This window comes from Parasteatoda tepidariorum, chromosome 12, assembly GCF_982258835.1.
Source record: "Parasteatoda tepidariorum strain Cologne lab strain chromosome 12, Ptep-v5.0, whole genome shotgun sequence".
Taxonomy (NCBI): domain Eukaryota; kingdom Metazoa; phylum Arthropoda; class Arachnida; order Araneae; family Theridiidae; genus Parasteatoda; species Parasteatoda tepidariorum.
The window spans coordinates 51519823-51544291 of record NC_141766.1 but is presented as its reverse complement, the minus strand read 5'-3'; the positions used below and the strand labels follow the sequence as shown (position 1 = coordinate 51544291).

The window sequence follows — 24469 nt, the reverse complement described above, 5'->3', positions numbered from 1 at the left end:
GCACAAATAAGGAATTGCAAGATTGAGGTTTTTTGTAAAATCAGGCCGGTATAAGCATTAATAAAAAAACGGCATAATAAGACGATAATTTTGAAACTTTTGGAAATTGTTTTCCTAAACTTCAATTTGTTATATGTTTACGTTTAAGTAGAATATTTTGACTGCATTTGCTAAATTATTATAAAATGGATAAGCTTAAAATAATGTCCTTACCTGGAGTTAAAAGAATAAGAAGATGGAGAAAAAAAGAAAAAAACATCGGATTCTGCACTTCAAAGGCAAGAAAATAAAGAAATAAAGAATGTTAGACTTGAACTTTCAAAACAGATTGATGATGATGAGCAAGGTTCACCACTAAGTTATCAGAGGAATTTAATTATTAATAAATGAATTTTCTTCAGAAGTGAGATTGTTTATACTATGTTTGCATTGAAACAAGAGTTAGTTGTCTGGATTATAAAGGAAAAAAACTGTAAATAAAACGAAAGAACTATCTAACAATGTTTCTAAGAGAAGCTTATACTACTTTTTGTTAGTTACATCATGAGCATTGTTTAATTTTCCAAATTTTGTGCTTGATGACCAAAAAGTGTATTACTACTGTACCACTCAGAATCAATGCAAATATCATGAAATTTTTATTCTTTTACTGGAAGGCTAAAATCAAGTTTATCACAAAACATGGTGATGGTAAAAGTATTTATGTAATTAAAGTGAAAGAGATCTTAGATTGTTGGAAGGGTGCTTGTGATACAGCAATTTTTCATTGTTTGTTTTAGATTTCAAACCATCTTTTATTGTAGTTTGGTAACAATGGGATGAAAAAGATGACAATTGCTGAAAATCAATGAATATATGATGACAAATGTACAGGAAGAATGTTTTGAAATTACTACAGAAAATTGGACTAACTTTCAATAATACGTAAGAGCATTAAAATCTGGGTAGTTCAAGTTGACTTTGCAATGGCATATTCTTTTTAATATCAAAACGAATTTCAATCAGCATTATGCTATCTAGCCTCTGTTCCGTTATTCATAGCAGCTGTTTCCTTAGACGATACTTGTTTTTCATTTACAATATTCTCCGATACAAAAGACAAAGGTAAAACAATGTCTGCGCTTTTATCTTAAGACTGTTTCAAAAGCAGTTTCAAAATGATTCTACTTCAGAAGATGAACTAACAGAAACCTTCTATAGTGATAAGCCTAGTTAAAAATTTAAAAATAAATATATGGTTGAATTATTTCAGCTTTCGTCAATCAAAATATAAAAAAGAAATTCATTTGAATATATTTTACTGTATCACATGGCAGAAGTGCTTTGTATGGGATAGGTGTGTAGTACAAAATCTTTAGAGCGAAGCCAAAGGCAAAATCAATTTAACAACAGTGTTGTTATACAAAAAAAGCTGATTTGTTATACAGTGTTGTTTGCAAAGCTAACCAATCAACTCATGCCTAATACAAAAGTATTACATATTTGCCAAAATGAAATAAAGATTTTAATTGAAAAGATCAATCAATTTCAACGGTAATTCAAAGCATAAAATATCTACGCAAGCATCTAGATACTTGAATAACATGCGTAGATGCACATATTGAGGCACACGGACAGTCACTTTCTGTCTTCTCCTGATACGTTGTAATCAGTAGAGCTCCTACAACTGAAATTAAAAAGAGATGTGCTCTATCTTGGGCATATTATTGACTCAAATGCACATACTTGTAAACTTGAAATACAATATATGCAGAAAATTATTAGAAAAGATGCATATTTTACGTTTCCTGACAGAAATGATTTTATGGAAATAGATGTGCAAACAATTTGCTATGTTTTACTCTCTAAACTAAAATAAAGAAGGGGTAAAACTTTCTTTCCAAGACGTTAACTATTTCATTTGTTAAACTAAATTGTTTTTCTTCTGTTAATTTAAATTTAATAAATGTTTTAGTGCAACATTTATGACTTTTCAGTTGAAATATTCACAGTGGGTAACACACGTAACGTTCAGTTAACACACGTAACGCACCATTTTCACCAAGTAAAAAAGTTTTTACTCTTGGAAAAAATTTTAAAAATCACTAAACACAGCTTTGATATCGTATCTCTCTATAAAAAATTATCGTAATTTTACACATTCATACTTCACAGAATTAAATGAATATTTTCAAAATTTCAAATACCTAGCATTATAAAGGGTAACACGCGCAACAAAATTTCAGATTTTTTTTTTATCTACATCAAATTGATTTGCGCCTTCTATCTTCCTTTTGCAAACTTAAAACACATGTAGATTTAGCAACAAATTAAGTAAAGCGTAAATCTAATAAGATTATTATAATAAGTGTTAAAGTTAAAATATGTCGTGTAAAAGTAACACACGTAACGAAGGAATCGCCTAAATGCATAAATATATTTTAGTAAAAATAGTAAATACTATGTATAACTATTAAAGTATTAAATAGCATAGTATAGTATATATATATATATATATATATATATATATATATATATATATATATATATATATATATAGGTTCAAAATGAAGATAAAACAAAGGAAAATAAACATATGAAAAAAGGGGGGGGGGAAGAAAAAAATAATAAAAAATAACAAGCAACTGGAAAAAAAGAATGAAATTTTTTTAAAAAATCTGGAAAATAAAAGATATAATCTTTTCATCAGCCCACACGATTATATCCGCAAAAAAGAGTGCTTTCTGATATTGTATCATTATAGCCAAAGCAAAATATATTAATACAATAGTGTGAGGAGCACTCAAAAAATTTTTTTGCTAAAATTACAACAAATGAAATAGAACACAAAAAGTAAAAATAACACGTAAAAATAGAAAATAAAATAAAATAAAAAGAAAAAACAGAATAAAGCATGGATGAAATCTATATCTAGTTTCATCTATAAAGCGAGTAGCGAATTCGAATGTATTTACATGAACGGGAAATTTTTCAAGAATGATTTAAAATCTTCATATACCCGCATCTTCATTTTGAACCTATCTAATGAGTTCTGTTTACTTGCAGCTTATGCGCAATAAATGATACTTATTGTTTTTCTTAATTTTCTTCGAGTTTTTTGTTATATATATATATATATATATATATATATATATATATATATATATATATATATATATATTGGGGCTCAAGAAATAATATTTTATCGAATATAGGACAAAAATACTGTCTAAACATAAATATTATTACAATTTTAATGATTTTGAATGGACGCACATTTTGATCTATTTTATTTTCTAAAACCCGCACTTTAATCTGTGTCCAAAATAAAAATCTCACAAATGATGTATGAAATGCCAATCTCAGTGGTTCAAAGGGGTGACTTTAAATATGTTAATTAATTCGAGATAAGCATTAATTCTGTTATATAATAAGAGGGAGAAAAGTGTTATATATCTCTAAATAAACATATCTTTTTTCGACGCGTTCTATGGAATTGGAGTTTTGAGCATCAAGTTATTAGTAGTAGATGCAATCTGAAAAATCTGGCAAAAATAGTTTTGTCAAAAAAAAAAAAAAAAAAAAATAAATAAATAAATAAGAAAAAATCAACTAAACATTGTGCCCCTCTAATTGATAAATTCTCTTATTCTCTTTTTACAAATGTCGCCAAATCTCAAGCATTTTGCTTCAATAATGTTGATGTAATAATGAGCGCTTAAATAAAATTCTCTAACTATTGGTCTTGATTTTGTTTCTAATTTCATTTTGAAGGGATGATCAAACTTATTTATTTACACTATACTCATTTTGCTAAACAACTGAGGAGTAACTTTACATTAAAACATTTTTTTCTGCATATACTCAACTGTACGATTGTGTAATGCAAATCTTTGATGGGTTGTAAAATTCTTCCTATAGTAAAGAATTGATCATTCTGTGCTTATAAATAACCGAATTTATAAATTCTGCTTGTAACGAGAAATAAATTTAATTTAAAGTGATGAATTTTACACTTAATGTAAAAAACAAGATATTTTCCCAGTTTTGGTCTCCCTTCTTGACCTTTCCCCCACTACCCTTAACTATTTCCTGCATTTATGTAAACAAATCCTTTCATTGGTATTTTTTTCTTATTTTTAGAAATTGTTAGAAGATGGTCGCAGAAATTATAAGTGATTAAATAGCTTAGCAACAATATTAAGGAATTAATGCTGTTCGTAGGAAATATTCCTTCCACCCCTTGCATATAATAAATATGCTTAGTAAAATAAATTATCTGAAACTAAATGCGGATGTGGTAGATAACTTTTTTAAGTTTTACTTAGTTGAATTAAAAATTTAACTTCTCTATCAATAAGTCATATGACATTCATTGGTTAAATAATCTGTGACTTAATTAATAGGAAACTATAAATAGTATAAAAATGTTTGAATTTCTTCCTATAGGATTTAAGTGGATACCTTTTAAGCATTTTGAACATTACAAATATTTTAAAACATAAATTAGCTAAATACCGTAAAACTTCTCATATTTAAATTAGATAAATAAAAAAAATAATTGAAATATTTCTGCGAAACACTCTCTGACAGGTAATTAACAAATTTATTTAAAGAATAAGACGATAAGATGTTGAGAAATTTTAAGATGCTTAAAAGTGTTGATTAAGTATTCGTTCAAATAATTATAAAATATATACTGAAGAAATGGATAAACATATTATTCCAAATCTATGCATACCTGGGTATATTTCTGAAATTGTATCAATTATTGAAGGAACAAATTGAAATATAATATTAAAAAGAGCTGATGCATAATCACATTCCATCAGAAGCATGCTTTTATAAAAGTCAACATTCGTTAAATAAAATTTTGTTATTCAATAAAATGTTTTATTCAAATCTCGTTATTAAATTACGAATAAATTTTTAGACCACTAAAAAAGAAACATCGTATTTTATAATTAAGAAAAAAAAAAGGATTAGCAATCGGTAATTAGCGAAAAAAATATGAATGGAATTTTACTCTACGCGCACGTAAGCCAAGTTCCTCGTAAGTCAACCACATTTAAATATTAATCGCCCCATTTAAATATTTCTTCATTGTCGCCAGATTATTTTTTTAAAAAATAATTAAATAACTTTAATTTCTCTCGGCTCCTACGAAATAAAAACTGCTAAAACTTTAGATTTTGCAATAGAAAAATACGTAGATTAATATGGTATAATAAAAAAAAAAATATTAAAAATCCTTTTTTGCATAAAATTATCTTTGGGCAAATGAGTTTTATAAGTGGGGATATTTTTTTTTTGAATAACTTAATTAGTTTTCAAAATATGACTTAAAGTGCAGAAAGTGAAATTAACATAAAGGAGTTCGAACTTTGGATCTCTCTCCTGACCAAACTATGGGGACCGTATTTCCCAGATTGTGGTTACCCCCCATGTTTTGAAGGTTAAGGATCCAAATATGTAAAAAAACTATGCTTATTCAGCGAAAGTGCGTTTTTGTGTCCCGTTTCGTAGCTTAATTAATAGTTAGCACTAAATAATTTGCATATTTGAGGTCACCCCCCGGAACCATTAAGATTGACACTCAGTACGTGAAAATCCGATCATTAGAACGAAAGTTATTCAGGGTGATGTCTTTTTTTTTACCCACTATGCATACTCTTTATATATAAGTACATAATCAATTATTTAGTTCAGGAGTAACCTTATATTAAACAATTTCTTAAACAATTTTTTTGTTAAACAATTTTATGTTGAGCAATATTATTATTGAACAATTTTATTATTGAGCAAATTTACTGTTAAACAAATTGCTTTCCTGATACTTGTAAGCAAATTAAAATTATTCCTGTTCATAGAAAATATGATTTGAATGAACGCCTCTAGCTATTCTAGGTCATAGATGTTTGAAAGTTTTATTTACAAAAGTTAAAAAACGTTATTTCTCACATGTATGTTTTATGGCTAAAAAATCTACGGTTTTAGATTTACTTCGCTTAAATAGTAAAATCAAATCTGATTTTAAAAATGAACTCCAATAAAATGGTTGAATTTCGTTTTTATGAAAATCTCGTAGCTATCTTTTTTATGTCGTTTGGATGCATGTTTTAGAAATGATGTTTCTCTTCATTTTATTCATAAATAATCTTTGCTGTATTTTTAAAAAAATTAAAAGTTTTCTTTTGTTTTTATTTTGTGTATTATTTGAATATTTCAAAGTTTAGAAACACAATTAGTTTGAATTAAGAGAGAGACTTAGGTTATTTATTGGTGTATTATCAACCGTTTTGATCTTAATATTTAAAAATATTTTAATGCTATTTAGACGTATAAATCCTCAACATTCTCAAATAAATTTAACAATCTTATTTTAAATCGTTTGGTTATCATTCAAGATCTTGGTAAAAATTTCTAATTTAATCTTGATTTTTCTCTTCATATAAAGACTTCAAAACTTGATATTCTATAACGTAAAACAAAAGTTTCATAAATGAACAAACCTTGAAAATTATTTACCTTACTTTTATTCGTTCTTCCTTGCAATAGTGCAGTATTAACCTACTATCATAATTAAAAACAGTGCATTGAAAGAGTTCAAAATAATTATCTACGTTTTCTTCATTATAATTCATATTAATATATATGCACTGTTTCTCTTATTAAATTTCAAAATGCTTTTGATATCCCATTTTTAGTATGCCATACATGTTTGTTACGCTCTGTTCGTATTCTAAATAAGGAAACTGATTCCTTTGATTGTTAAAATATGGATCAGTTTTCTGTAAAAGGTTTCAACTTACGAAAGGAAAATAGTTTCTAAGCTTACTTTGTAAATATTTTATCACGTCTTCTTTTTTTTAAAATTAAATTTACAATAAAATTTGATATTTTTTTTTAGCGGATTTGTTGAATACCTTAACAGTTTGTCTTACAATGTTTTGAAATAAATTCTACCAAAATGTTTCATTGTTGCATTGACTTTTTTTCTTCTTAATGTACACCACTGTAATTGAATTTTTCATCTGAAGTGTGTGGTTCGACGATAAAAAGAATTTAAATATAATAAATAATTAATGTTTATTAATGAACTTCAGAAGCGTGAACAGTTGTGACTAGGATGAGTCGAAACGTCTAAGTATTCCTTATTCTTCCATCCTCCCACTGCTAGTTTTTCAAATAATCCTCATTTTTTACAAGGTCGAATAGTACGAAGACCAGGCAGCTGTGAGCTGAACAGTAAAAAGCCTTATTTTGATTTTTCAAAAACGTACTTCGACGTGATTGGCATGTAGTGTGTTAAACAGTGTGAAGTTTTCTTTGAGCAACACAATATTTTTTGTCTCTTCTAATATTCGTTAAATTTCATCGAAACACCGGGAAAATATAGTTTTTTTTATTGAAATAAAAATTGTCTTTGAATATGCAAAAACCTTTAAATTGTCTTTAATTTTATTGACAATAGTATATTTTCAAACCATGATTGTTTTGCTAAAAAATTGTCATAAAGTAAGTATAAAATTGCTTGATTGAATATTAAAATAAAATTTTTAGTGGTATGAATGTTTAAAAGGCATCGATTAAGCTGGAATATGTATCACGACTCATAAATTTGCTTTATTACAGTTCGAAGCATTTGATTTAACTTAAAAAAAGAAAAAAAACAAGACCAGAAAAAGAGAGTTCTATATATATAATAATAAAAAAGGAAAAAAAAACAAGACAGACCGGAGCAAAACAATAAATACACGTCTTGCGGAGAACTAATCGACTCGTTTCATTTAGACTCAACTTATAAAAACAATTGTTTCGCCTGGTTTAGAATTCGGCCCGTGTATCACAATTGGTGATAAAGGTTTATAGCTGAAAGCTTTTCGGTCCTATTCCTTGAAAATTTTCTATCGATTGTTTCTATTTTGTAGCTTTTTGAAGTACACTTTACTCAGTTCTTACTTTCGCTAACCTACGTGAGCTCTTTGTTAAACTCATCACGCCAGAAAATATTCCCGACAGACGTTTAGGCTCACGGATCACGTTTACAAAATACATGAAAGAGATAACAAACTGGCTCAGTATAATGTTCACCACAATAAAATTGGTTCTGATGATTTATAAGACTCAACTATCTAACAACATCGAGTTCGAAAACAAAATATGTATCAATCCAATTTCAATTCCCTCATTTATTCGACAGAGTTCGAATATTTTCTTTGCAAACTGACAACTCACAAAATGTTATTGCCTTTTAAAGTTCCTTTTATCTACAGTGTTTGTAAAGTTATAAAAAACAGCATAGCATTCCTTACAATTCAGAGTTTTTTCAATCGTTAAAAAACTAATTAGTCAGATAGTATTTAAAATTATGATTGCAAGAACTTATATTTTTGGTACATGCTTTTCACAAATAAGTGCAAAGAATTTTCGGCTAGAGTTATTAGCTATGACATATGGTGCGATTTGCAAAAAGAATTACCTTAAAGGGCTTAAACTTTCGATTTGCATCCTGATTAAACTATTGGGACCATATTTTCCAGATTTCAAATCAAATGAAAAACTAAATGTATATTCAGAGAAAGAACTTCTTAGTGTCTAATTTTTCATAATTTCAGATGAATCGTGGGATGCAGAAAGGCGTACTAACAAATTTTAGAGTTAATTAAAAAAATTTTTTCCAGCTTTTCTTATCTGTCCAAAAAATATGAAAAATATTCCACTTACGATCTAACAAAGTTTCGTATGATGTTTTTAATCTTAATTTACAAAATTTAGGATACATTTCCCTGCTGGGTTATTATCCCAGTTAACCTGGTAATTATTATTAATAATACATGGTGATTACTAAAAATGTATGTTTTTTGTTGTTGAAGAAAGCAAAATAAACAATGAGTCTACTATCATAATGATTCTATTTATAGGAACTAATCATAATATAACGCTGCTTATATACTTTGCCGAATTGTCATTCGACATCATATACAATGCATGTTTTTTTTTTGAAGAAAGCAAAATAAACAATGAGTCTACTATCATAATGTTTTATTCACATTTATTTAAAGGAACTAATAATAATATAATGCTGCTTATATACTTTGCCGAATTGTCATTCGACATCATATACAATGCATGTGTGAAATGTATGTTTTTTTTTGAAGAAAGAAAAATAAACAATGAGTCTACTATCATAATTATTCTATTTAAAGTAACTAATCATAGTGTTGTTTGTATAATTTGCCGAATTGTCATTCAACATCATATACAATGCATGTGTGAAATGTATGATTTTTTTTTTTGAAGAAAGCAAAATAAACAATGAGTCTACTATCATAATTATTCTATTTAAAGGAACTAATCATAGTGTTGTTTGCATAATTTGCCGAATTGTCATTCAACATCATATACAATGCATGTGTGAAATGTATGATTTTTTTTTTGAAGAAAGCAAAATAAACAATGTATCTACTATCATAATTATTCTATTTAAAGGAACTAATCATAGTGTTGTTTATATACTCTGTCGAATTGTCATTCGACATCATATACAATGCTTGTGTGAAATGTATAATCATTTCGTATTTGACTGGTCGATTTCGGCTATTGCACAAATTGCCGGATTTCCAACTTTACCGGTAATATACACACTATATTTGAAACCGAATAAAGAACGTAACAGAACAGTAATTTTTGAAGTAATAAGAGAATTCACGTTGTTCATTATATTTAGAATTTAGCTGCAAACTATTTTTATTCACATTTAAGCATCCTGAATTGAGTTATAAAGAGACACAAACATGTTTTTCCATTAACAAATACAATTTTAACGTCAACGTTTGCCATTCTTTTATTTAAAGAAGAATATTTGAAAAAAGAACACACAAATACTAAAAAAATGGAGCATAATTCATAACAATTACTTTAAATACAATCCATACTTTTCAAGGAAAAATGAATGAACCTATCATTTATTGCACCTGTTAGTCTTGCTCGGGGCCCCATCTTTATTCATGACTGTCATAAGAAAAAATATCCGAGTTAATTTTAATGCCCTATTGCATTCTCTGGAAGGCTTTTAAAAATGACAGTATTGTAGAGCATCCATCGATGACGCCGATTGCATAAAACGTTATAAATTAATTCCTATTAGCTAATTTATTTCATTGGAAGCTAATTTAGCTATAAAATTCTAGGGAAAAAGTTTAAAAAGCCAAAATAGTTCAAGTTTGCTTTAAGATCAAAGAAATCAAAACTAAATATCTTTTTGTAATGTTTTGTAAATAAAGATAATATCGTAAATATAATATTTATTTCCCAATATTCTTCTATCTCCTTCTAAATGACCTGAGAACTAAATCCGCTTGTGAACTAAACTTTTTTGAACGGATAGCTATTTCTTACGGTTGGCCGTGAAGTGGGAAGTGGTAATTACTTATTGCACATTTTTGAAGGTATTAATTTTTGTGTATTGATCATAAAATGATTTAACAATCGATAATTATAAAAATAATTGCTTACACATTTAATAATTTGAATGATTTATGTTTATATTAAACATCTGTTAATTTAGTCCCCGTTGCAGACTTATGCTGAAACATATATGGTGATATCTCTTGCAAAATTTTCAGGGGCTTTTAATCATGCTTCATTTCAGATTGAATTTTTTAAGAATTTATGGCAAATTAATTTTTAATGTTTTATAATGAAATGCAGTAAAAAAAAATCCACTTTTTGTTTCAAGTTGCTTATAAAAAGTTTTGTTTCTGACACTTTTTTCCATATAAGCTGAAACTTCTAAGTTTAGGTCATTATAAAAACAAACTAATCCGATCAATCCTTAATGTGTGTTAAAAATGTAATGTTCATTTGTTTATTGGTTACAGTACTATTCACATGAAACATAGAGGCTTATGGTAACGCTCCCTAAAAACATGTACAAATACTTTGTTGGCGAAGGGGCGAAAGTTTTTGAATTTTATTCACAAGTACTATGAGTATGGATTTTTCAAATATCTTCATATTATCTTAGTTTAAAATCATTTATTTATTGATTGTCAGATCTTACAATGTGACTTTAAATGATCTTATAATGCTTTGCATTAACAAAATTTATTTAATTAAATTCTTCCAAGATAAACAGTATACTTAACCCATTTACTATTATTTTTTATTGCAACAATATGAAAAATGATGTTACATAAAGAGTGATAACTATGTTAATTTTCAGTGGGTATATTTATTTTTATTTAGGTTTTTTTCTTAAGAAATGCTATTGTCATGCATTAAAATTTAAAATTTTTAGTTCTAAAATATCAGGATGGACAGAAATTTTTTGTTTCACCACTATAAAATAAAGAATGAAATAATCGTTTTATCAGTTCTTATGTTTTTGGATATGAGATATGGCAAATTTTCACGCTTAATAATTGTAAAGGGTTAAGTCTTATAGTAATTCAAGATATGTATGTAAAACCATGTTCGGTTAGTTGAGTTAAATATAATGATGCAGGGGTTGAAAACTATTAAAATTAAAATAACGACGGAAAAAATATTACATTTTTCATATTGGACGAAACAGGATATTCTACCTCTTTACATTAACAATTTGAGCAATAATATTTAGTTGTAAACATGGTGATGGTGCTGTTTTAAAAACCGAAAGTTAAAATCAAGTATTTTGTTAGCTTTGATTTGAATAAAATATGTCTGATAATTAGAAAATTGGCAACCGTTTTTTAAATTTTTATACGAGGGTTTAATCCCTGTTAATGCAATAATAGAATTTCTCTGTAACAATATTTTAGGCAAGATATAAGTACTTGAAAATTTATCTCTCCATATTGATAAATAGATAAAAATTACTACTTTAATTTGAAGTAGTTGAGAACAGTAAACTGTATACAGTTTAAAGCAAAAATTTGTCTAACATTTCAGTATGTTGTCTAAAAAATGTATACGTAATTGTTTACATTTTTAGTGTTACCACCACAGAAAAATTTACCGTTACACTGAATAAAAAGCAAGAATACTTTTACAATTATAGCAACAGACAAACAACAGTGGAAGAATATAATCTACTGCTGGTTAGAAAGAATTATTTTTCTAAAGTACATTTATTTATTTATTTGCAGGTGGCTTTGTCTCGATATACAATTTATTGGCACTATTTGAAAGATACATGGATAGGAGCTGGAATCGAACACTTCAGTACATTTCTTCAAGAATTGAGATCTTTGATATAATAGATTGTGCAGACCGACGGGATATTAAAATTCTTCCTGTATATAGTGTGGTGTCCTCAATATCAATTGTTCCGGATGCTCATGGAGTAGGGATGGTGGTCATTTTTAAAACTTATGATTTTGCAAAAGTTCAAAATGAAGGATAAAACAAAGAAAAATTAAAATTATAGACGTATAAAAAGAAGTAAAAAAATAACAAACAATAGTTTATATATGAAAAAAAAAATTAAATTTTATTAAAAAAATTGAAAAAAAAAAGATATAATCCTTTCTTCAGCTCACACGATTATTTCCGCAAAACAGAGTGCTTTCTGATATTGTATCAATAAAACCAAAGCAAAATATATAGGTGTGAGGAGTGTGTCCAACAGTGTGAGGAGCACTCAAAAATTTTTTTATAAAAATAACTATAAATAAAAAAAAAATATTTATATATATATATATATATATATATATATATATATATATATATATATATATATATATATATATATATATATATATATATATATATATATATATATATATATATATATATATATATATATATATATATATAAAATAACAAATTTCACTTTCGTTTATTTTGAATTTTACGCTATAAAATTTCTTTTCAATTGTTGAAAATAATGAAAGAGATAAATTTAACTGGTTGATTCGAACTGAAAAGATTTTTCTAGTCACTTTTTTCATTTACAAAGAAACCCACATGTGTATGTGTAAATAAATAAATTCCACTATCTCATAAATGATGGATAAAAGTCACCATAGTATACTTGAGTATAGTATCTTAAAAATAATTTAATTAAACATTTGAAGTCATCATTCCTGTCACTTTCACCCTTGTCACTATTTAGAAATTATATTAGAATAAGAAATAGATAACAGTCATCCTACAACCATTTAAATAAACTGCTAATTTTAAATAAAAAGTAGAAGTGTAAATATATTATTACCTATCTTTTTGGTAGGAGGCAAAGACATAGATCAAAAAAATCTTAAAATGATTGGTAGTTCTGATGATTATTTTGGTAATTTTAGCATAATACTTCAGAGCATGGCATAAGAACCATTTATTTGGTTAATTTCGGGATTCGTATCAGTTACTAAATGTATTGTAATAAGAATTGTAATTTTGGAAAGCAGAAATTTCAGTTAACAGTAACAACTGCGAACGATTAAATTACCATATGAATAGTTTACCATGGTTCAATTTTTAAAATTGTGGTTTCTTTCACTAAATGCTTTTACCATCAGTATGGAGATTTTTCCAGAATTTTTCTCTCCGTGTAAGAAGTCGCATAATTATAATTTGGCTTATCTTTGTTGAATAGCTGATCAATATAGAGGATGCTAAATGTTTGTGCCATAAATTTGCTCGAAGGATAAGAATTAATGGTTTTTGGGAATTAGAATCCTAGAGTGTATTTTAAATTCTTCACATGTCAGACAAAAAAAATTTGGTCATAAAAATTTTCGGGAAATCATGGGTCACCGAAATGTATTTTTTTTACCTCTCAGTCAAATTTTTTTGCGATATCAGATCAGATTTTCAGGGAATTCAGATTTTTTCCTGATATCAAAAAACATTCATGTTATCGAAGTTCTTTATATCCATAACTGACTGTAGTTGCCCACTTTTTCAAATTTATTATTGACTAAAAGGCAGTATGAATTTGAAGCTTAAACTTTAAATTTTTAGTAAAATCCAACAAAAATTTTTTAATAAAATTTAAAAAAAATTTCTATGCCAAATGGGGAGGATCAATAATTACAAACTTGTTTATTACCTGATTCATTAATTCAAAGTTATTAAATTTGGGTGATAAAATTAGAAAAATAAATAATGATAGCATCTTGTGATCGTCGCATAACTTTCCTCCTTTTCAAATTGACCTAATATCAATGCAGTTAGAATATTGAAAAGTGATTTCAATATTTTATTAAGAATAGAAATTATTTTAAGAACATTTTCAAATGAAGGGAAAATGCCATGTTATAGACCCTGCAACCTTTGCCGATGTGACGTCACACTACGTCATCACTAGCTATTTTTAGGTATTTCATGATAAATATGTTATACGGAATCTGTTTTGTGCATTAAATCTCAAAGAATTAATTCATTTATTGCAGATAAAATTTATGTATGAAAACTACTTCGATTTCGTTTTTTTATAAGTACGTTAAAGCTGTTAAAAGAGTAAAAATACTATAAGCTGTGTAGCTGTTACATCAAAAAACAAATCTGTTGAATAAACTCTTAAAAAAAGATTCTCTGGAGATCTAGTTTTTGGTGAGAACTTTCGTTTCAATCATTGTGATGTAGTTCCCGAGAGTTGTTTCAACATAGATATTGACTATAGATTTTATTCTCATCTCTTACGAATATCTACATCTGCTTCTTTCGTAAAACGAAAAAGATACTTCTGAAGCGATTAGGGAGCAGTTCAAAATGTAGAAAAAAAATTTATAGGTACAAATTAATTCGATTTTATTTTAAATTTCAATTTTTTTTAAAAAAAAGGAATTTTTTTTTTTTTTTGTGTTTTATGTGTAAAAATGCAAATATGATAAGAAGACTCTTAGGGTGGATAAGCTATGAAAAATATTTGTATTATTCACAATCGTAAGACACATTTAATTCTTTTCAGTCAACAACAGGACTTATGATTTGTTAGTATGATTAAAAAATTTTCAAAAAAAAAGTGGCTATTTTTTTTAGTGTTTTTTATGTAAAAATGCAAATATACATCTTGCTAAGAAGACTCTTAGTGTGGATAAGCTATGCAAAATATTTGTATTAATCACAATCGTAAGACGCATTTAATTCCTTCAGTCAGCAACAGAACTTATGATTTGTTGGTAAGATTAAAATTTTTTTAGATACCTGTATTAAGAGGATTTTTTCGTCTAAATTGAATTATATCATTTTCCATGATGTGACTATTCTATGAAGTAGACAATATCAGAGGAAGAAAATATCAGATCTATATTATCAGAATTTCGTAACATTTTTTATGGGGTGACATTTATATAATTTAAGAAAACATATTTTATTTGAATGTAGGAAAATATATTTTTTTCCAAAGAAGGATCGTAAACATTTATTCAAATGTAAAGTTCAGGTTAGTCTAATTAATTTAAAGGGGAAATTTATGGGAAACATTTGGATCAGTTATTTAATTCATAAAGAGTGTAGACACGCTGTATAGTTTTAAAGAGAAACATTCATTTTCATTCCAACTGTTTCTGTCATCCAAAGGAATTCTCCCAGACAGATTTCTAAGACAGTTCTTATCTATGCTGATCGTAGATTCATTATTCTAAGGGAATTCGCCAAGTTTTATGGCTTTTCAATTGAAAACGCTTATTCAAACGATTACAATAAAATGAATTTTCCCATTAATTCATTTTATTTGGGATTCTTAAAAGCTTTACAAGGCTATCCTAACAACAGCCCTTCTTTCTAGTTTAGATTTAACAAGGATTTATGAGCGTGAATTTGTTAGTAGCTGTTTAAAAATTGACATTTGAAATCTGAAATTTAAAAATTGGTCAAAAATTGAACTCTTAAATTTTTTTAATAATTAGTTGCAGACAAAAATGTTTGTTTATGAATTTAAAAAGCTTAGATTTAAAATATATTCTAAGAAGGAAGTCACATGTTTTATATCAAATTCTTCTTCAATATTGTTTGTAAATAGGTACCGTATTCTTCAAACGAGGTCACAAGAATAGGTTATAAAAAAGTACGATAATGTATTGATTTTGGTATTCAGATCTCTGAATTTTAATTAAAATCCAGTGCCTAATCTCTGGCAAATGAAATTTTTTCCAAATTACACAGTTTTCTAGCACTTAAAATTCCGTGACTGTCTTAACAATTACATTACGTGTAAGTATCTCAGATAACAATGATAGAATTGAAATATGAATAAAAATATCATAGATAATTCAAAGTCAAATAAAAAGACTTTGTGCATTGTAAAAGATTTCAGACAACATAAAAAATGGTGTTTAATTTACATTTAAGTGGGCAGTGAAATACTAAATTAAAAGACTAAAATACTAATTATGAAACGTTAAAATTTATAATTACAGTAAGATGTATTAAAAATAACAGCTAGTGAAGTCATTTTTATGTTATAATATAAAACAAGAATCAGTGGATTCATATATGTATAAAAACAAGTTTTGTTAACATTGGTTTGTTAATCAAACATACACACAAGAAAGAGAGAATATTATTATGAACTTAGAAAAACCGAAACGGATGGAAAATTATTTAATTCAATTGACAGATTAATATAAATCCTCTCATGTTATCTTTATTAGACAACTAAAAAGATACACGCCTTTTAATTTAGTATATAACAGTTTACTTCTGTTTCTATGGAACGCTCAGCATAATCACTTTCTAGCTCTTATAAATAATCTACTGAATACTATTGGCGGTTTCCAAACATGCACCAAAATAAACGAAAATAATTTCTGATTGGAATAAATGATGAACTTAGTGTAAGATTTATCAATTATTGGTGTTAAGACAGCTTTTAAAGTGTGCATGAACGTTTGATTTGGTATTAACCCCCTTCTTGCCGAGGAAAATTTCGAGATTAATCCCCTCCCCCAGAGGTGTGCGTAGTTTTCGTGTATTGGAGAAAAAAGAACAGGCACGTTTTTCAATTTAAAAACTGTCTACTTTTATTTAAAAAAAAAACAAACAAGAAATAACGAAATAATACAAAATTTAAATTATAACAATATAATAATAATGATAAAAAATTATTAGTCGCAATCAAAACCCTCTTCATCTGAAGTAATGTCATATTCTGAAAAATAGTCATCTAATTCATTCGCAGACATATTTGCACGGAATATAAAAACTCTCATTACACTGGGAGACAAAAATGGAAGCAAAATGAAAGTAAAAAACTACTCAAAAGAAACATGAGCAATAACTACAGTTTGTCTGAAGTAAGAACTCCCCTAGCCATTCGACTAGACCCGTGGCTGTGACTATGGCAACGAGGTATAAATATTTCATGTAGGAGTGTGGGGCCATTGCTTAGGACAGGTTATGGCTCGGGTTAGTGAAAAAAGGGGAATATTTTTCTTCGGTCTATTGTGTCTATTAATATGGCTTTTATTTTGATGTATCTAGTTGTAGTGCGTCTACCACTACAAAAATGCAATTCAAATTCACTAGTGTGTAAGACATATTAACTCCATTCTACGAAGTGGAATCTCTTCATAGATGCAGGCTGACATTGTCGATAACAACTCGCCCCACATTGGTGACCCAGACGTGATGCGAGCATACCTATCTTGACTGTACCGTCCACTTCAATCTGAACACGCCTACTCCGATGGATAGTCCACGTTGACTTGCTACTTGTGACTGCGACATTATCCACCTCCTCGCGCCGTTGCTACTCGATCACACACAACGTAAAAAATTTACACTCGACTGCTAAAGGCAACACTGGACCGACCGTGAACTTAATGCAGCTCTCATAATCAGCACTCAAAAGTACGGTGATCTGAATACAGCTCTCCCGGCCTTTCAGAAAGCAGCAATGAATCAACTTGTAGTATTCATTCATCGAATTCTACCTCAGCTATAATTCTGAAGAGGGAGTACTGTAGTATGTCTACCACTACAAAAATACAATTCCAATTCACTAATATATAAGATATATTGACTCGATTCTATGAAAGGGTACCTTTTCATAGATGAAGTTTGACATGGTTGATGTGACTCTCCCCACATTGGTGACCCGGACGTGATATGAACAATCCAACCTTGACGGAAACTCCATCTTCGATATGAACACGCCTACCTTGACAGTAATGCCTACTTCGATCTGAGCACGCATACTTCGACATTGTCGAAAACAACTCGCCCCACATAGTTATTACATTTTAAAAATCTCTGACATTGTTTTCAAAACTGAAGGCATTCAAAGATTTTCGCTTTTCAACTTAAAGCAATTCTAATAGGGTAAATACACCGAAGATTTATTACTATTATTAGTGAATATATCCTTTTCTCGTTTTCTTGATGGCACAGGAAAACTACTCAATAATTACCAAGGGGTAAGTAACAAAAATATATTTAAATAGTTAACATGATTAATACGGTACAATGGTAGACAATGCTACTACTACATTACTATGTAGATGTTCTTACTTTTTTACAAAATCTTAGTTTGCAGTTACGGTCACAATCTAATGATAAACTCCGCCATCTATCGGTGGTTCAATAACATGTATTTCTACAAAGATAAAGAAAGGGAAATGTATGCATGTGATTGCTTTTTAAGAAATTTTGTCAAAAATGTGGTGAAAAAGTATGGACATCAAGGATAGCGAATTGATATTTGAGAAAGTAATCAAATTTAACAAATTTCTGGTATGGTGTATAAATTACAAAACCTGTTTGATTAAGTTGAAAGACGATCATTTGTAATCTTTTATTATCTTATCAATCTGGTTTCGATATTTTTCAAGTTGCTCACAACTGACTCGTTCAACAGCTTTTTCCTTCTCTAAAATATTAATTTTCACAAGGATTCTAAAATTATAAATTAAGGTTAGCAATTTTTGAATACCATGTGTGCAAACTTCTATAAAAATACCAAAATTTTCAAAAAATATCAAACGTCTGAAATTTTTATTAAACAGAAATAGTGATAAAGTAATTAGATGAGCCAAAGAGTTCCTTCACTCGAAACGGCTCTTATAATGACCACAGAATTCAGCTAATGTTCTAGAGGCATAACTGAAATCATACAGCATTGAAGATGACAGAATAATGGATTGTAAGCGTGTAGCTTAAAGCCTTTCAGAGAAGATATATCACGCCTTCTATGAAACTCTTGATTTCGGCTGCTATGAATACACCTCCATTCTTTATTTATCTAGATACAAATATTAAATTCAAATTTCGAGAATCAAAAACAAATATTGTTTTGTTCAAAAAGTTCACATTTTAAAATATTGTTTCTGAATAACTATTTCATCCATTTTGTTTAAATAATAAAAAAAAATCATAATTTTTTTAAGTATTCATATTGTTAAACATTTTATACCTCTTCTCAAAATTTTTTGATCCATATTAAGTAAAATAATGAAGCCCTATTTTGAAGCAATATTTTTACCTAAAATTATCTATGGTTAAATAAATTAAGAAATAAAATTTTTTGTAGGCATTTAGAAGTAAAGGTGGATACAATTAATTTGAGATAAGATTGCTTTTTTGCACTATGCCACAAAAAGTTTTTCAGAATTTCCGAGTCTGGTAGATTCGAAAATGTACATGGTTAATTTTATTTTATAACCATCGTTGAACAGCAGACCCAAATGTGAGTTCATGACTATAAGGTTTCAACTCCGCAACCTTGTAATTTGGAACCCAATCTAGAAGACAAGGGAACTTCTGGATCAGTACCACGAGGTGTAGATTTGTTATTGTAACTTGGAGGATTTTTCGCCCAGTAACGTGCACCAGTAACCATTTAATATACAAGGATTATTCGATCAACTGGATTCGAATTCAAGTTCTTCTCGAACACGAGTCCAACACCCAACCAACCAAGCTTTCTCGGCTAATTTTATGTTTTTATCTTATAACTGTCGTTGAACAGCCGATCCAATTTTTGAGTTTAAGACTACTAATGTTCAACTACGTTGCCTTGTAATTTTGAAGCCAATCCAGAAGGCAAATGAACTCCTGGATCAAGTATTGGGAGAAATTTGCCTTCGTGGAGGACTTTTTGATGGAATTAACCGGCATTTGCATTATATGGAGATGAAGACCACGAGAACCTCCCGCGGTTCGACTGACAGCAAGGTGACTCTAACCCATGATCTGTCTACCACTGATGATATTTTAAGTCAGCACTGTGGTCGGTGCAAGCCGGAAGCGGAATTCGTATTGACCAGTCATCGCCGGGATCAAACCCGGTTCACCTGATTGAAAGGCGAACGCTCTATTCCCTGAGCCATTACAGCTCGATCCCGGTTAATTGAAAAATTCGGCTCTTTGTAAAGGTCACCCTCATTTCGTCGGGTTAGTCGGCAAAATCCTTTAAACTCAGCGAGATACTTTTTGTGCTCTTTAAAACCAATCTACATGTCATCAGACTCATTCAAAAAATTTAGCCTGAATTGGATTTGGCAAATTCCAATAATTATTGTCTTCTGCCGATTGTACCTTTAAATGGAGAAGGCAAAATATCAATATTTATTAATTGATAGATAAAAATGATAGACAAAGGTGTAATATTCTTGATATTAGAAAACAATACATATTTGTATTATATATATTAGAAACAATATATATTATATATTAGAAAACAATATATATGCCCTGTTTTGAAACCAGTTCTCTTTGATTGGAAAGGGATAAAACACTTAATTGCAATATAAATAAATTGGCTTCTGTCGGTATGAAAAGTGCTTCTTTTTAAGTAATCTTCCAATCTATTTTAATTCTACTAAGTCTCAGTGGAAAATACAAACCGTTTATAAAACATAGAAAATAAAGTTTCATTGATTTCGTCCTTTAAAATTAGAGCGCACTGAAGATATAGGTAATAAATATTCATTTTCATGTAAATGTGGATAATAATATTTCAGTGAAATTATTAATGGATGAAAAAAACAAGTTTTATAGTAAAAAATCCACAAAAAAAAAGTTCTAACCATTTTTGTCATGAAAAGACATAGCAAGAAGCATTGTGTTACGCATAATATTTATTTTAATTATAAATAATTCTCATGTTCTTTTATTAACATCAGGGATGTACAATTTGAGATATATTTTATATGAAAATGTTATTCTAAAATTTGAGAAACGCACTCTAGTTTCAGAAGAAGAATAAATACTTTTGAAACTCGTTATCATTTTTATATGTTTATTATAAGCAATATTTTAAGGTTCCTTTTTAAGAAGCTTTAAGAAAGCGAACGTTTTGAACTCGTCCAAATAAATGTCTTCTTCAAGAGGCCGTAACATTCTTCAGTGTACTTCCACGAGATTTCATTCCATTTACTTTATTTTCGAATGCTTTTCTTTTCTTGCTCTGGGACACTCTTTTTATTAGGCGACATTTCCAAATTCAGGACACGTCAGGCTTCATGAGGGGATATCGGCGTTGTTTATTGTGCTTTCTCTTAATGCAATAGCACATTGGCCCCCCTGCAATTTTCTTCGTCTTTCTTGGTAGCGTGCAATCGAACAGGCAAACAAATCGCTTCATCACAACTTTCAAGAAGAATTTACTGCACAACCTTCTCTTTTTTTGGGTTGGTTATTAAGTTTGCTGCAATGAAACATCCAAGTAAGCCATTAATACAACTTAAATTCTTCTTTAAAAATAACACATATGTGGTACAAAACATTTTTTTTGAATCATTTCTTTGGCATGTTTTCTTTAAGTGCAAAACAACTAAAACTGCATTTGAATAACATAAACAAATTTGGTTTTAAGGTTTCAAAATTTTTTTAAGCTTACTAAGGAAAAGTCACAGTGTCTTATATTTGAGATAAACTATCTTTTCGTAAAGAATAATCTAGGTCTTACTATAAACTCAAAGATTTTAAATTTATTTTCCCCGTAGATGAATATACATAAATAATTGTCGATTTCTGAAAATTTTTTCGTCTCGAAAGTACTTTTTAAGCATTAAAATTATTTTAGAATTAGCAAATAGTGTTCCACAAATAAGTGTTGACGGCAGCTATGAAATAAGTATAGTATTATTTCATGGGGCGACAGCGAAGAAATCAAATAAATCCTTCAAAGCAATAATTTGTGAAGTAATTTTTGTCCATATAATAAATTATTTACAAAATATTTACTTTCTCGTGAATTATCACGTCTTTTCGATACATTTCTAAAAAAAATTGGTTGATCTGATGTTTTACATTTGTCCTTATTTCTAACAAATGAAATTTGTATGCTTCAAGTAATGCCGATCGAATAATAATAATAACTTTTAAAGCAAAAAGAAGGTCATCGAAACAGTGTCAATAGAAATAATGTAATGCAAAAAGAAGGGTCGCTTAGTCACAACAAAGCGGACTGTAAATGTTAGCATAAAACATGGTGTTCCGTAAAGACCACCACTAATATGTGTTTTTAGTATTCTTATTAAAAATGAAAACAAAAACTATGCAAGTGGATGGCCGCAAACTGTTATTTAACCAAGGAAAAAATAAAAACGCTGTTGAAATCTGCTCCATCACAGAACAAGAAAACGAATGTAATAAGCAACAAGGGATATCTAATTGCAAGGATGAAATAGAGAGGATTTGAAAAATTCCTATTGAACCTGTTTTGGTAACAAGATTCAAAGAAATAAGTTTTAAATAATATAATTTTTACTTATCTTGAAATAAGTATTTTATATTTTGAAAAATTTCAATATAAATATAGGGTTTTTCTTTTCCAACCCTTATCTCTCTTTCTTTTTTGAAAAAAATCAAATCCACTAGATTTTTTTTAAACATATAAACTTTTGAAATAAACAGGAGAGCGAGCTCATAAAATATAAATTTCTAGGGTCAAACTTTCCTACAATGATGGGAAAATGTCTGGTCATTATTTAAAAGGGAAAAACGTTATTTCAAGATCAATAAAGGTGATGAAAAACTGGAAAAAGTATTTAAAATTGCAATATCTTTCGAACAACGTGAAATAAATTGCTGGTCAAGGCGCCGCTGATTCTTCAACGTCACCAAATACTCTGAGATCTGTTATAAAAATCAAGTTCTCAAATCAACAATTATGGTAAATTCCTCATCTATTAACTCATCCCAGGCAAGGTGCTTTTACCATCAAGGCTGTTATCCTAAATTAGTCGGAATGCACATTAAATGCTTTTCTTATGATAAAGGGTAAAAAAACTTTTTATTCGTGATAAGTCTGTGATGGCACTGCTTTGAATTATGCAGATCTCAATAGGGATGACAAAAATTTTAGACCTCTTCTCGCTTATGATATTTCGAATCTGGGGTATTCTGTGCCACTCCTCCAGCAGAGCTCTTTCCTGTTCTTGGAGAGTTTGTGGGGGTGGTAGGCTTCTAGCAATTCGTCTGCCTAGAATGTCCCAAAAAAGCTCTATTGGGTTCATGTCCGGATAACACGCTGGCCAATCCATTCGTACAATTCCTTCCTCCAAATTTACCAATTTACCATTAATTAATCATTCACCAATTTAACATGATGTGGCCTGCAATTGTCGTCCATTAACATAAGGCATATCCCATTGCTGCAGAGTAAGGGCCTACAATGGGTCTCAATATCTCATCCCTGATCGGAGCTCAAGAGACTGGTCAGAGCTCCAGAGACTGGTCAGAGCTCCATTTCGAATGATATGGAGAAGGGAGCGCTCCTCAATGGATATGCCTGCATAGACCAACACTTTCCCACCACCAAATCTTACACTTTCGTTCACGAACGCAGGATTGTTTCTAGTGCCACTTCCTCTCCAGATGAAAATACGTCTACTCCAGATGAAGATAAGCAATCTTAGTATATCGAATCACTCATAATAAATATTGGAGGATTACAGTGAGTGTTGGTCGAACCAAAACGAACATTTCGCCGCTTCATAATAGAAGAAATTTTTAGTGTTAAAGAAACACGCTACGGATCGCTAACTGATCGATTTTTCATTTCTTAATTATAACTTTTTATTGTATAATGATGTTTAAATTTTTCCATAAGATAAAAATTAGACCATAAGAAATATACGTTTTTCTTTTAAGAATTGAATTCTATTTATTACTATTTTGTTCTGACTTGTCCATTCGAAGCATGATGTTTGAAAAAATTATTAGAGTTTTTGTTTAAATAAAAAATCTTGCATATAAATTCAGAATGATGAAATTAACTGAATATGCAACATATGTATAGAAAGGTAGAAGAAAGTCTAAACTAGTCAAGTGACTACGTATTAATGAATGTAATTTATTATTAATAGATTTGTGAGAAACTTTAAAACATAAGTAAGAGAACAGTAATTATATATATATATATATATATATATATATATATATATATATATATATATATATATATATATATATATATATATATATATATATATATATATATATATATATATATATATATATATATATATATATATATATATATATATATATATATATATATATATATATATATATATATATATATATATATATATATATATATATATATATATATATATAT

At 28.6% G+C, this 24469-nt stretch overlaps 1 protein-coding gene across 1 annotated transcript in view; it reads left to right on the top strand.

Annotated features, from left to right (window-relative positions):
- Ranbp16 (Ran-binding protein 16) overlaps positions 1-12165 on the top strand; it is a 197760-nt gene extending 185595 nt beyond the window's left edge. The window contains exon 26 of the mRNA XM_087155667.1: positions 12111-12165. Coding sequence (XP_087011793.1) covers positions 12111-12150 — 40 coding nt within the window. The 3' untranslated portion in view covers positions 12151-12165. The remainder of the gene's footprint in view (positions 1-12110) is intronic.
- Positions 12166-24469: the final 12304 nt, after the last annotated feature.